Source organism: Salminus brasiliensis, chromosome 13 (assembly GCF_030463535.1).
Source record: "Salminus brasiliensis chromosome 13, fSalBra1.hap2, whole genome shotgun sequence".
Taxonomy (NCBI): domain Eukaryota; kingdom Metazoa; phylum Chordata; class Actinopteri; order Characiformes; family Bryconidae; genus Salminus; species Salminus brasiliensis.
This window is the reverse complement of record NC_132890.1, coordinates 6791577-6807218: the sequence shown is the minus strand read 5'-3', so window position 1 is coordinate 6807218 and position 15642 is coordinate 6791577. Positions and strand designations below refer to the sequence as shown.

The 15642-nt window shown below is 44.6% G+C and overlaps 1 protein-coding gene across 5 annotated transcripts in view; it reads right to left on the bottom strand.

The window, feature by feature from the left end:
* The window catches only part of tspan9a (tetraspanin 9a), a 255945-nt gene that overhangs the window by 96795 nt on the left and 143508 nt on the right, over window positions 1-15642 (bottom strand). For 4 of the 5 annotated variants that reach the window (XM_072695443.1, XM_072695444.1, XM_072695445.1 and 1 more), the window contains one exon: window positions 10929-11008. In XM_072695443.1, the coding sequence (XP_072551544.1) occupies window positions 10929-10991 (63 nt within the window). In that variant the 5' untranslated portion in view covers window positions 10992-11008. Of the gene's footprint in view, window positions 1-10928; window positions 12017-15642 lie in introns of those variants that run through there. The other variant, XM_072695441.1, reaches the window with a different exon arrangement.

The window sequence follows — 15642 nt, the reverse complement described above, 5'->3', positions numbered from 1 at the left end:
CTTCATAAAATATTATATGAAGAAAAAAAAAGTCTTTTCCAGGCTATTATCATTTTGATTGGCTCCTTACGGCGGCAAGTAATTCCTCGGCCACCTGTTCTTTGCTAAACATGACTGATGAACCTACGTTCCTGATATCGTGCCTCTTTGTGGCTGTAAAATGGGGAAAAATTAAAGACCCAATGGGTTCTGTCAGGAAACCAAACAACACTAGGAAAAGAAAAGGCCATGCTTTGAATGGACTGGGTGAGTAAACAGCACAGGATGCTGATTGGTGCTAAAGCAGTTGGTGATAGCAAAGGCACAGCAGTTTGGGTTGTCAGTCTGGGTCAGGAATCAGAGCAGGCATGGTCAGGAGCTCAGACTGCTGTCAAACACTGCTCATTTCTGATGGACAGTCCAGACCAGAACCAGCGTGGGATGCTACTCGGATGCTACTGTATTTTGAGAACCTGTCAGGAGCAGATAAACAACAGGAACAGAATAAGACTGACCACACAGGCCTGTACAAGTCTGTAAGGCCAGCACTGTTAACCGACTTTCCGGTGTGGGAATCAAGCTGTAGCACTCTTTTTTTTTTTTTACTAAATTAGGAACGTGTTGGTAATAATTATTAGATTCTCAGATGGAGCTGGGAAAATAGCTGGTTCCCAAAGATCTACAGGTCCATAGATTTAGTTCAGAGGGTTTTAGTGTAGAGGTTTATAAGCTGATAATGAGCAAAACTGCTGCTTTTCCAAAGCACGCCACGGAGATGTGATACCACGGGTGTTCTCCACAGTAGGTCATGTCTCAAATTAACAGGAAAATGAGATCATTCATGGGTTAGCAGCTCTGAATTTCTCTTATGCATATTATCTTCATGTCCTGCAGCCATGTGCTGTTGGTAAACTCCGGGTTAGTCCATAATCTCAGCAAAATCATCTTTTATGCATGCTGGGTTTTGACTTTGTAAGCTTAACACAAGTTAGAAAAACATCTATGGAATTATGTAGAACGTCTGGTTTCAAGGAATTTGCCTTGCAGCTAAATGTACGGAAGAATCAAACGACGACAGCAAAAGTGTGTGATACACTTTCACGAGCTGAAAGTCCTGGGTGTTGACTCAAAGCGATGAACGGCACCTCGTTAAATGCAATTCATTCCTGGTACTTTACAGATGCTGTGGGCTATCCAAAGCTCCCTCAGATGGAGCAACTCGTAAACACATTAAATCCACTCTTGTATGAAGTGGAGGAATCTACAAAGCAAAACACCCTTTTTACGTTGGCTTTTATTGATGGTAATTGGAGCTTGGCGTGAAATGAAAAGAAATATGGCTGTTTTCAATTTTAAAGGACAGGGAAGGTCGCTGGGATACTGATAGGGTTCATATGAGGCCTGCCATTGGTATTCTGTTTATACTCTCAATGTCTTCCCAATTCCTCAAGAGAGCGAGGCACTTCAAATACACTCCTCTACATATTCAAATAATGAGAACTGAATTCAGGCTCGGATCGTGAGAGAGTGCTTGGACGCAGGCTCTGCGTGTCTCTTTGAACCATGTGGGGTTCATCTCAATTTTATGGCGGGGGAAATTTTACAGTATCTTAGCCTTAGTCTTCGCAAAACATATACCAATCAGCCATAACTTCAGCACTAATGACAGGTGAAGTAAAAAACATTGATTTACTAACAGAGGCATCCGCCAGGGGGTTGATATATAAGGCAGCAAGTGAACAGACAGTTCGCTGAACAGAAGATGATGTGTCGAAAGCAGGGGCAGTTATAAAAAGTGGACAAGCATCTGTTTAAGAATCTAAGCCAATTTGACAAGAGCCAAACTGTGATGGCTTGACGACTGGGCATCAGACAGGCCTTGTATGGTTTTCCTGTTATGCAGTGGTCAGTGTCTACCAAAAGTGGCCCCAGGGTCATGGGTACCTAAGGCTCACTGATGCGATCGATGGAGGCTCCACCTCACCTAACGTCTTGATGCCAGATACCACAGGACACCATTTTCTGGAGCTCATGCCTCGAATGCACAGATCTGTTTTGGCAGCACAAGAGGGGCAGACTTAATATTAGGCACTATATTACATACTAATCTATTGGCTGTACATGGGTGTGCATTCTATTCACGTACAGGCACTGCGCCCTAGTCAGGAGGTTAGAAGTAACAAAGCAATATGCCTTAGCTATAAAGAATAACAAACCACTAACTATGATAATGGCTCTGCCATTAATATGGTCCTCATTAATCACTGCGTCTGGGTCTCTCTGATTTGATCCTGTCTGGAAAGGACCCTTGTCACTGTCGAGAGCGGGAAGCAGCCGTGTCCTGGGCCCATTCGCATTCAGACAGTGAGCACAAGTCTTCCCAAGATGACAAAGAGGCCCCTATCAAAAAACTGCGTGAGACCCATTTCTTGAATACATGATGCCCTAAAGGCCAAATCAGACTGACGTGTGTTGACTCCTTAAGCTCCACTTCCCCCTGGTTCCTGGAGAAAGAAACGGGAAATAGGCATGAAAATCTTATCTGCACCCATGAGGCTCTGATGGGAATTCAATCAAATCTAATAGAATCAACTGTGGCTGGCGCCCGAGATAGATGGCGCGTAGATCTCGTCCGTGACAGGGCCTGGACTTAGCAACCCTTGTCCCCTGGAGGATCAGCCCGAGGACACATGAGGGAGATTGACCTTCGATAAACTCAACTCAATAGCATCAAGGTTTTTCTTGATTGCTCCTTTAACAATCTCACATGGTCAACATTTAACCGAATCGGGTTGAAATTCCCTTCTGATCAACTGAGGAGCAGTAGGGCCGTTCTCTTTGCTGACACCATGCAAGTGAAAAAAACATGCTCTCATTAATTATGTGGCAAAAGGCTAATTCAGACAAGCTCCACAGTGATACCTAGGCGTCAGGTCAGGGGAAGATGCAGGGGCAGTGTGACACCGTGCCATCGATTTTCTGTGTAATCAGCTTTTGGGTGATGCAGAAAAGTGCTGAGTAGTGGAAGTGCGCTATTCTAACAATCCACATTAATTCACTGGTAAGGTGGAGATTTGCATCAAGTTGTCTGCCAGGAGGGAGTTCAAGGAGGACACTGAAGACTTTGGCACTTCTCACAGGCTCAGAAGAAGTGTTTGTGGACACCTCTTCTAACGAATGCATTCAGATACATTTAGTTGCACCCATTGCTGACACAGATAAGCAAATGCACATACACACAGCTTTACAGCGTTTAGTCCCTGTAGAGAAGGATTTTCTGGAGCAGATGACCTGAACATGAACCTACTGGCACCATGCCGCCTAATGCCAGGCATGAGCTAGAGGGGTATGAAGCCCCTCAGCATTGAGCTGTGGAGCAGTGGAAGAACTCTGGAATGTTCTCTGGAATGATGGTTGGTGCTCCATCCTATACTTTGGGGGTGAGTTGGGGTGTTGTAGAAGAGGCTCCTTCAGAATCCAATAGAAAGCCTTCCTATCTGGACAGTAGAGACAGTTACTCCAACTAAACCACGATGAACTCTTTTTGTAATACCCTACATTTCAGAAGAAACAATGCATGAGCAGGTGTCCCAATACTTTTGTCCATATAGTATAGAGAAATGAATAGCTGGGTAGATAGACTGTTTGCTTTTCCTGATTGTCAGTTGCAAATCAACAGTGAATAGCAGTCGTTAGGTGATTAGAATTATGACTGGACTGCACGCCTAGAACTTGCCAGAGTTGCTTTCTCTGGTGGTTTTGTAAGACAAGAAACCTACATCCTAAAGTTTCTACATGTTCTAAACCCTGACCATGGAATAATCGGAAGAGGAGGATAAAACTGTTCAGACCGCTCTATGCTAGGCAATTCAAGATAAATACAGTGGCATACTCTTCTCGAAGTCTGAGCAGCTTGGCAGGGGCTGAGGGGCTGGCAGGGTGAAAAACCTAACAGCACACCAAGACACGGTCAGTTAATTTGGATGAATTACACATGACAAACAAACAGATAAACCTCCCCATATTGTACGCTGAGGTGGATCATCGCCTTCCATTCCAATGAGTTTGTGGGCCTCTAAGGCGGCAGCATATTTTCATCACCGAGTGGCTGTAGATGAAATATGACTTCCTCCATATGCATGCATCCTCGCAGCAAATAGCACACTGGATTGTTTGTTATGGTGGTGGGCCTCTGATATGTTAATGAAAATAGGTTTTATCAGGGCGAGGAACTCGACTAAATTAATGACTGCTTCATCCTGTTATGCTGAACATTTAATCCGGCTATTTATACCATCTTCACAAAAGTCAATATGATTGCTCTACTTCTGCCACAGATTTGGTGCTTCATTGAGCATCCACTGTGCCCTGAATGTGCATCCATGAGGTAATTGCATTAACACTGGTGGTGGTGGTGGGGGGGGAGGTCTGGGGCTCTTGTCTGGTCTATGGGTGTATTACAGTGTGTTTTACAGGGTGTATATCAGCTACTTCAACATGCTGGCCAAATCTTGGAATCAGAAATGCAGGGGTTCTTCTGGTCCAGTGCATCTGCCATTACACATGCACTGTGCCATACATGCGTGAGCACACAGAAGGAAAAAAAATATCTTAGAGAGCGTCCGCTCAGTCTTGCCTGAGGTGCTGGAGCTGACACATTAAGCAGGATTAGAGCAACTAAGGCAGCACTTAGTCTCCACTACAAGATCTCAAACAGCACAGGAGTGCACCTGGTTTATCCCATCATGCTTTGAAAGTCTCAGAAGATGCAACATCTTGGTGGAGGACCTAATCTTCTCCTTTTATTTTTTTCATGACAAGCATCTTTTCCTTGGTTAACCCGGTTCTGAAGCCAAGCGACTATTCAGGATGACAGATTGGGTTTATTAATCAGTCTGGAGTGAGAAAAGCAAACACGTCCTCAGCTGTGGAGATGGGAGGTTAGAGTAGAGCTCCTGCCAAAGGCCCTGAGGCTGGATTTAGTCTTAATAGGGTGAGGCACTGGCATAGAGCAGAGCCTGAAGGAGGGGGGGGGGTAAAGATAGCCCTGCTTCAGGTCCGACGAGGCTGCAAAATCCCACAGCGCAGTCCACTACATTAGCGTCTCAGCTCAGCCTTTTACCAGGCCGAGTTTTCCACCTCTCTCTCTTTTTTAAGATTAGTTATTGGCTTCTGCATTTAGCTCTCTATTATTTGTATGTAAAACAGAAACAATGAGGAGTCTAGCAGGCTAAAAGAGATAACAGTGCTTTTGATTTGGGCTTATAAATGGATGTACTGTAGGTGCACAAAGGTAAGCTAGAGCTACCAGTCGTTCGCCTGCACAAAGCCCCCCTGGAGTGAAACATATCCCAGTAGATCCGAGAAGCTAATGAGGTCTGCTGCAGACGTGCTAAGCACACGGGCAGAAGAGAATCAAGGCTGATAGAGGTGTTCATATTGCAGTGACCTCTCCGGATACACAGAAAATGGACCTGCAGCAGCGGCCCTGCAGAGTTAATCAAGTTCTATGTGAAGAATGTTAAACAAACTAGTTTAAGGACGATAGTTAAACAGTTCCATCTCACTCATTCGACACTCAATTCCCTGTGCAAATTAAAAAACTACACCAAAAGAGAATTACAAATGTCCCTTCTCTCCTGACAATCTTACGTGTTAAATATCACCTACTCTAACTGTGTATCTTTATTATCCTCTGTCTGTACTGTGTTGTGTTGTCTGTCCGCACTTGTTTGTTTGTGTTGCACTTGTGTCTTGTATGCACTGTCTATGTTGCACCATGGTCCTGGAGGAACGTTGTTTCGTTTCACTGTGTACTCTGTATGTAGTTGAAATGACAATAAACCCACTTGACTTGACTTGACTTGACAGTCTTACTTTTGGCAATAACTGAGAATTTACTTTATTTAAATATATATATATATATATATGATGTATGAGGAAATTATAGGGATGTGTCACATACATATAAAAGATTAAATGCAAGATGGATAAATAATTCAATAAAAAAATAAACAATAAAAGATAAACACATTACATTTAAAACATCTAAATATAGGAAATCTACTCATATAAAAGTATTAATAAACATAACAGAAAATAAATATTTAGAGATATAAATTCAAAATAAAATCAATCATAAACAGCTATAGAGATAAATATATAATGATAAAAAACTATATATATATATATATATATATATATATATATATATATATATATAAATAAATACAATTGGATAAATTCTAGAGAGATAAGAACTATATAGAACTAAAAAAACAAGTAGGAATTGAATGTGACTTAAAATGTCACATATGGACATAAAATAATGAATATAGACATACCTAACTAGATTTAGGATGAAGTATGCTATGACGTCAGCTATGTAAAGTGGGCAAATATGTGAAAAGCAGTGCATTTTGAAAAGTAGGTAGTGAATTCTTAATAAAGGATAATGTAAATAAATATGTATAACAAGTGTAGAATATCCATATATATTCTAAGCTAGATCTATGTACATTATACATGCAGGTACAATGCTTTTGGAAAACTGTGCTTTTTTTATTTAGACATTAGTTCATGCTAAGAGGGACCAGATCCAACACTTGATCTTTTGGAATACATTTTAAATGATGTGTTTTCACAGTTTTGGCTTCTTCTAGCAGGTCCAGAGAGCAACGAAATGAAAGCTGGCTTTGTTATGTCCCGCTTAAGCATGTAAATTTTTTCACAGCGTTGAGATTACCAGTCGAGCACCACATCCGTCAAAACTGAAGGTTGACAGTGCTTACAGTAAGAATGGACTAGTGAAAGTTATAATGTTAAATCCCCCACAGCGGAAAGAGGATTAGGGAACTTTCATGTAGTTTAAGAGGGGAGAGAACGAGAGAACGAGTGAGAGAGAGAGAGTGGGAAAGAGATTGCTCTGGCACCTTGCAGAGAAGCCCTGTGGCCAAACAGTGGTGAAGTGGTGCTGATGTGCAGTACAGCTCTGCATTGTGGTTGCTTCAGTAGGGACCTCCAGTCTTTTGGGCCTCTCATATGACATCCACAACTTCAGTTTCCGATTGCCACTGAATTTCAGTGTGTTCTCCCTAGGCAACCTACTCCTCCAACATTAGAAACAATGTCAGGCCAGGTGATTAAACCAGGGGGATTCTAATCTTTTGTTCCCTGTGACCAAATGGTAGATAAATCCAAGCAATCCCAAAAGCAAGCGCTGCTGTTTATGAATGCATAAGCACTAGCACTACCGCTCTCCCCAAACAAAGGAATGGTGCTGGGGCGTCCTCAGAGCCCCTGCGCTGTTGGAGCAGGTTGCTGAAGTGGCAGTATTCTCTGAATAGGAATGTCACATAAGCATTCACTTTTGATGTGATAGGGGGATGATAGCAATGTCCTCTCTTCTTAGCAAGACGAGTGATGGAAATGCATTCTGTGGTGACGCTTGAGCCCGGCAGCGGATTAAAAAGGAAGAGAATGGTGCGGGGGATGTTCTAGTGTTCAAAACACTGTGAAAATAGCCATTGTCCATATATCAGACATCCAAATATGAATGAACAGCTCAGCCAAGACACAACAGACATCATAGCAGGAACTCCATGAACTCCAGCCTCCATCCTACTCCAAAGCCCATTTAAAAGACATAGTAATTAACACAGTCCAGCAGTTGGATGGGCATCAGTTGGTCAGTCAGCCGAGAGGTTAGATAGGTCACTCGACAGGAGGAATCAGCCTCCTCAATCCTGAGCAGAGCGTGAATGTCGTCCAGGCCGGTACTAAATGCTCTAATCTGTGCTGAAGCTGCCCAGCTCAGACTACGCTAATCCCCGTAAGAAAAAGGAGCCAGATGGTCGGCAACAACTGCTGGAGGCCCGCGGAGGAACACGGTGACATCACAGCCTGTGGCTCCTGACGTTATTTACCTTGTGCCTCCAGTTACACTGGTAAGCCGTGGGTGGAGGCGGCAGGCGGCCGCACCTGGCCCCGCGGTGCTAAAGAACCGTACTCTGCAGGGGATGGGGTGTCAGAAGTGAGCGCTCCACAGAGCAGTAACCTTGCAATTCCTGGAGTGCCACAGCCAGAGCAAGACTGTCCCAGGGGTGTCAGGATACAGCAGTGCATGTACCGTAATACTCGCTAATCTTGTTGTTTTAGCCAGAGGGAACACTGGGTAATAAAATGCTAAAGATAATTAATGAACTTTTCTCAGCATCAGCAATGCCATTCTGTGCTTCCATCCAGTGTTAGGAGCACACAGTTTATCTGTGAAGAAACTGCTTCTTTGGTCCACTAGTTCGTGATTTGCTTGCCAAATGCAGAAGGAGGAGGAGTCTATCCATTCACTCACAACAGCACAAAGCAGTGTGACGGATATGATAGTTTAAAGATACAGCCACTGTCTCCCTCAAACTGGTGTTAAAAGCAAAGATTCATCTCTAAAAAAATGCTGCTACACAATTTTTTATCTTACTTGCCAAATATAGTGAGAGAAGAAGTCTATCCATTCACTCACAGCAGCACAAACCAGAGTTTGAATTATGAAGAGTGATAAGTGAATTTGAGAATATGACAGGAGATGAAGGCTGTTGGTTTGAGTCCCTGTACCAGCAGGAAGTGGGGGTGGGGAAAATGCTTCATTTAAAGCAGTGGGCTTGGGACCATAAGGTTGCTGGTTCAAATCCCTGAACTGTAAGTGGCGGTGGTGGGACTGAAAGGTAAAATGGTTCACTTTATTTATATTATATATATAAAAATATCTTCTCTTTGATTTACAAACTTGGGCTTGGGACCATATGGTTGCCAGTTTAAATCCCTGGACCAGATAAATGTCTCCAAAAAACAGGAGATGAAAGCTGTCAGTTTGATTCCCTGGACTGGCAGGAAGTGGTGGTGAATGAATTAAAGACTGAAATGTTACATTTTATTCAGATTATATTCATTATATATCAATTCAATTATTATGCTTATGCTTATGAACATGTTTTGTGGGGCAAAACCATGGGCTTGGAACCAAAAGGTTGCTGGTTTAAATCTCTGGACCAGCAGGAAGTGGGGGTGGGGGAGTGAATCATATGCCATTTGTTTCTTTCATGGTTGAAATGGTCCAAAGTAAAGTAATATTGATTACCTGTATCAATCAGAACCTTCTTCCTCCAGGAGAGGTTCTCAAAGGAGATATCCTGACACAAACTCATGGCTCATATGGCTCTGGCCTTGAAGTGAACATTAACACCAAGGGTATCTCACCCAGTGCAAAGAAGGATCCTCAGCACCCTCAGAAGGTGACAGGTGACAAGCACAGACCACCCACCCTCCCACAGGCCACACAAACATGCATGGAGATCAGTGGGAGCCCTTCTTATTACTCTTAGTTACAGCTCCCTGGTGTGAAGCTCACACTTTTTACCATTGGGGGGACTGAGCTACACCCCCCCCCCTCTCTCTCTCTTGCTTTCGCTCTCTCTCACTCGCTCTCTCAACTGTATGTTTCACCCCAGCGGGGGTTAAAGCTCTGCTGAGCTGTGAGAGTCCCTAAGGGAGCATTAGCGAGGGTATAACCCTTGGGCAGACAATGACAGAATCACAGTGACATAATGACCTACAGCAGTACAGCTAAGGCCTGCACAAACTCACACACACTCCCTCTCTCTCTCACACACACACACACCTTCACGACTTAAGCCCCTCCACCAAAATCATAAAAAGCCTGTAGACTCTGGTACCCAGCAGGCCAACACACCAAGTGTCACAGAGGAATCAAAGCTCAGTCTGGCTCCCCAGGGGGATCTGAGTTATGGCGTCATACACACACACACACACACACACACACACACACTCACACACACACACACACACACACTCCTCCACATCTCTCTTTTTTCTCCCTGTTCTTGAACCCCTGTTCATGGGACAGAACAGAGGCCACATCGGCTCGCAGCTCTCTGCACCTCTGCTGAACATTGCGTCAGATGTGCCCCAGATAAAGGCTTCCGGGACTCTGTGTGTGTGTGTGTGTGTGTGTGTATGTGTGTATGCGTGAATGTGTGTGTATGTGGTAGTGAGGTAAACTCTATGGTTTTTAATGTTTACGCATGAGTGCCTTCACACAAAGGACAGAACCCACAGTCCTCCCCACTCACACAACACACAGACACACACACACACACACACACACACACACACACACACACACACACACAAACACACACAGCTCTCTTTCTATAAGCTGTTAATCCATTGCCTGAGTGTTCCCAGGATACACACGTGCATGCTATGCAAATAGATCAGTCATAACAAGGCAGGAAGGACGTCTTCATTTCTTACATTTCTAAAGCGTCAATGATGGTCGAACCCTGACCAGGGTGATGGCCTTCACTACATGACTTGCACCATGGGCCATGAGCTTCATGAAATCCCCTAAATTCCACAAAAGCAGTATCTCACCACGAGAACCCAACACAGCTGACTTTTCCAGAGAGTAAAGTTATTCCTGGTCTCAAGAGCTACATTTTGAGCTACCAGGCTTGAGCACCAACTCCAAATCGTTCAGAAGATTCACACTCTGCAGGGCCTCAGCTTTGCTGAGCAAAAGAGATGCACACAAGCTAAACTCATTTTTTCCCATGAGCCCCCCCAGGACACTCAATGGCAGACAGAAATAGTAGCACGTTGGTAAATGAGAGCACATGGCATGGAGAGCCTGACGTAACGCTCAGAAACGGCATGATGGGAAAGTCTCGACACCTCCGCATTCACTTTTAGAAGTGCACATGTCGTCCATTACCACCGAAAATCTGCGCTGCTGTTACTGAGAGGCTAATCAAAGCCCAGAGATACCCTGAATGCTTGCTTAAAAACTACCAACAACCACCCACACAGAAACACAGCGATGGGAGAGTAAGAGGAGGACAGGCAGACAGAGAGAGAACCAAAAAAGCAACACTTACCCAGAAGATGAGGTTGAAGAGGAACATCATGTACTTCAAACAGCACAAGCAGCCCCTTGCCATGTTGCACTTCTTGAATTCTAAAAGGAACACAAAGGATAGATCCAGGTAAAAGACCACGTATTTGCTGCCTTTAGGAGAGCTGTACTTGTTGCCGCTCTTGTCGTCAGCAGTCACACCGCCGGCGCCGCTCTGGCCCGTGCCGGGCTGCTGCTGATTCTGCTGCTGCTGCTGTTGAGTACGTGGGCCCGTGGAGCCGTAGAAGGCACCCGCGGTGAACCCCCGTCCCGAAAAGGGGCGTCCCGAAGTGGACGCTCGAGCAAAGTCCGAGTCGCGACTGTCCACGGAAGGGCTGCGGTGGATGGCGGATTCCTCGCTACTTGACTTCTCCATGCTCTGGGGCTGCGGCTATGCTCTGCAGTTCATACTCTACCATGTCTCTCTGAATACGCTGCTCAGAAGCTTCAAACTTCAAACTCCCTGGAGCTTCACTCAATCTGCCATCCAGTCCCAAGTGTCAAGTTTCTAAGGCTGATGGAGCAGATCAGGCTGGTGACTAGCGGATGGGAAGCGCCAGATGAACCGTCTGCCTGCTCCTCAGCTCCTACAGTCCAGAGATGAGCCCCAGCAGCAGGTCTGTGGGAAGTCCCAGCAGTCTATCTGCCCATGTGTCCGGCTCTCGTCCAGGAAAGCCAGGCAGTCCGGGTCAGCTGCCTGCTGACCTCAGCGCTGCTTTCCACGGGAAGCTCAGAGAGTTCCCACAGATTCTAACTTCCACTCCTTCCTCCTCTTCTTTTCTCTTCTCCTCTCTCTGTCCCTCACTGGCAGCTTCTAACTCCCACTTGCCTTCCCTTCGCTCTCTCTCTCACAGCGTCTGAGCTCCGCACTGATGCACTCTTTCTTTTCTCATAGAGCCTCAGTTATCTACTTGCTCCTGCTTCGGAGTCTCATGGTGCTGCTGTACTGCTGCGCTCCTCTCCTTTCCTCTCATCTCCTCTCCTCCCCTCTCCTCTCTCCTTGGTGTGCCGGCACTCAGCTCACTCGATCTCTGATGTGTGCTATTATCGGCAGCTGCATCTACTGGGCATTCCCTCCTGTCCCTATCCAGTGCTGAAGCGTCTATCTCCCTCCCCTACCTCTCTCTCTCTCTCTCTCTCTCTCTCTCACTCCCTCGCACGCTCCTGCTACCTCTCCTCCTCCCAGCCCCTCCTCTCTGTCCGCCAGGCAGCCAATAGGGCAGCAGCTGTTGGCTAGAGCCCATCCCTGCAGCCAACGCTATCTCTTAAATAAGCTTATCATTACTATGCTTTTTGCCTATACAAGTTCAGTCTGTCCGGGGATGGATTAAAAAATCATGAGCCAGACTAGAGCAACGGGGGAGGGGCATGTATCTGCATATTACGTGCGACTGAAGCCATCTTCTGTCAATCAAAAGCAGAAGCTCGTTTAATATGGGACTGATATAGTTACTGCAGCTCAAAGCCACCTTTATATTGGTGCTGTAACCAAAGCATGTGTCTCTGAAATGGTAACCAAATAAGTAGATATCTTCACTCTTCTGGACCACTTCCATGGGTCCATTGCTTATGAAAATTCCACATAACATAAAGGGCAAGTGACATTTTTTAATGGTGTTAAAACAATTAATTAGGACCTCATGCTTTCCTGTCTAACGAATTTCTTACAGCATTTAATGTTAGCTCTATTGACATGCTGTTGGGCTGGTTGACTAGAATCAGACAACACAAATCATACGACTCACAAGTGCCTGTGAGCATTCCCTATACAGGACTTCTGCCCCATGCTCTCTCACTTCCATGTAAGGAGCACCGATCTACTGGCAGCCTCTCCTTAGGAATTATAGCACCATTTCAAGCATGGGAACTGGATAGTGCCTTATAGATATTCAATGCTTTCCTATGAACAGCCTGAGACATATTCCACATTACCTGCCACTCAATCACTGACAGATGATAAGAGATTACATATCACTTCTTTGTCATGCAAAAAAAAGCTTCTATGTCCATATTTCATATACATTACCTAGACAAAAGTATTGGGACACCCGCTCATTGATTGTTTCTTCTGAAATCAAGGGTATTAAAAATTTTGCTCATCCTGCTTTTGTTGGAGTAACTGTCTCTACTGTCCAAAGAAAGCTGTCTATTACATTTTGAAGCACTGCTGTGAGAAACTGATTGCACTCAGTGACAAGTGCATTAGTGAGGTCAGAAGGTTGGATGAGCACCACCCCACCTCATTATCCCCAACTCCTCAGTTCATCCTAGAAGTACTGGATGATGCATTGTTCATCATTCCAGAGAACACAGTTCTTCCACTGCTCCACAGCTCAATGCTGGGGGGCTTTATACCTCCTAGCCCACGCCTGGCATTAGACTGGGTGCCGATAGGGTGTTGCTTATCTGCTCCAGAAAGTCCTATGGTGCATTCCCATCACCCCAGTAGTTCCCTGTGAAGTGGACTTCAGATATTTTAAGTGAGATTCCAAACCATAGGATGTTAAAGCGTCCAGTTTAAAGGAAACTTGCTTAATGGTTTGTCACTACACAGCAAGCTGTCAGGAAAGTACCCATCAGTCATTGCATGTCTTTTGGAGGTCTTCTACGTAATGGCGATGCAAGGCACACTGAAGTTCTCTAAGCCGATATCATGTGATTGGTGCCTAGGGAATACAAGGCCACTGCATAGGGACCTAATACTTCTATACAGGGACTAGACAAGCTGTAAGCTTGTGCATTTGCACATCTGCATCAGCAATGGGAGGAACCTAAAGCAATAAATTAATATATTAGAAGGGGTGTCCACAAACATTTGGACATAGTGAATTTGCATTGTTTCAAATTCCAACAGAAAGGCTTCCAAATGACTTGGAATAACATATTTTTCATTGACTTCCATTGAAAGTTAAGGAGTTTTTTTCCCTCACCTGTAAAGTTATCGTTTTGAAGATAACCGTGACGATATGCTGGAGTGCTTTTTTCTCTGATATAAAAACATGGACATAACCCGGATTATCAAGTCATCTTTTCAAGCCGTAATTTGAAAGAATGGGCTTCATATGTGCACTGGTCCACTGACACAGAATCTGATTTACCTATGAGCGAGCGCTCCATACCCTTTTAATTAACCATGAGATCTTCTTTAAGGAGACGGCCACTGTTTATCTTTCCGCTAATTTAATTTCCCATAGGCACTGAGAGTGATAACAGTGATTTGACACACTGAGGCATGGATTCATAGAAGGCAATAATCACATTACCACCCAACCTAAATCATTTACTTCACTCCTTTCCGCCTTTCTAAACGCAATGACGAAATGTGCTTTGCAGGCACCATGCAATTATGTGTGACACAGAATCCAGGGGGTTTTCCATCTATTAGAGCACAGAATTACTATTTGCTCTGATTGTGATGGTAAATGGCATTGTTTTCTTTTATGATTTTTTATATTAGTATTTGTGCTCACACCTGTAGCAGTATTTATCACAGCTGCCAGTCTCTTAAACACACTACGGGAATGAATGAATGACTGGCTGATGGTGATAGAAAAAAGAGAGCAAGCAAAAGGGTGGTGGTGGTGTGTGTGGGGGTGGTTAACACCAAACCCATAATTCCAATTTTTCATTTTTAAATATATTTCATATTTCATATTTCATTAAAAGCTCATTAGAGAAAGGTTGTTGAATGTGCAGATTTGAAACTGTCGACACCACGTTTGAGATTAAGGTCATTCTTTACAGTCATTGCACTGCAGAACAACAGAATGGAGCCTTCACATTTAACCCATCTGTGGCAGTGAACACACACACACACACACACACATCAGTGAATGGCGGCAGTGAGCACGCACATACCCAGCACCTCAGCGTCCGAGGAGCAATTGGCGGGGGTTAGGTGTCATGCACAAGGGCTCCTCAGCTGTGAATGTCGAGCGCTGTTCGTTCACACCCCCCACCCACCTCGCTTCCTGCTGACCCAGAGATTTGAACCTGTCTTTTGGTCTTCAACTGGCCCCACTGCTGCCCCTCCTCTTGTTAAACATTTGTATGTTGTAGGGGAGCTATTTCATTATGATCTGAATCAAATTAAACATTTTACACTTTAGTTTCCCGGCTCCACTTCCCACTGGTCCAGGGAATCGAACCAACAACCTTCGGGCCCCAAGCTCACGTCTGCCCCTCCTCTTGCAAATGTTTGTAAGAAGAAAAAGGAGATTTTTTAAATGTTTTGAACAAAATTAACAATTTTATTATTTAGTCCCCCCTGCCCCCACTTCCTGCTGGTCCAGGGAATCGAACCAACAACCTTCGGGCCCCAAGCTCACGTCTGCCCCTCCTCTTGCAAATGTTTGTAAGAAGAAAAGGAGATTTTTTTAATGATTAGAACAAAATTAAATATTTTATTATTTAGTCCCCCCTCCCCCCGCCCCCCGCCCCCCACTCCTACTTCCTGCTGGTCCAGGGAATTGAACCGACAACCTTCTGGTCCCAAGCTCACATCTGCCCCCACCCCCTTGCAAAACGTTTGTAGTAGAGTAGAATAAAGCAACAAGCCACAAAAGGCCTTGCATTACTTCACTTACATCACTTAGAAAATCGTAACACATGGTTTCAAGCGGCTGATCGCAGATGTTGTGAGATGATCACAGGTGTGCATATATTGTGTATATTGTGTATTTTACAATGGGTTTGAA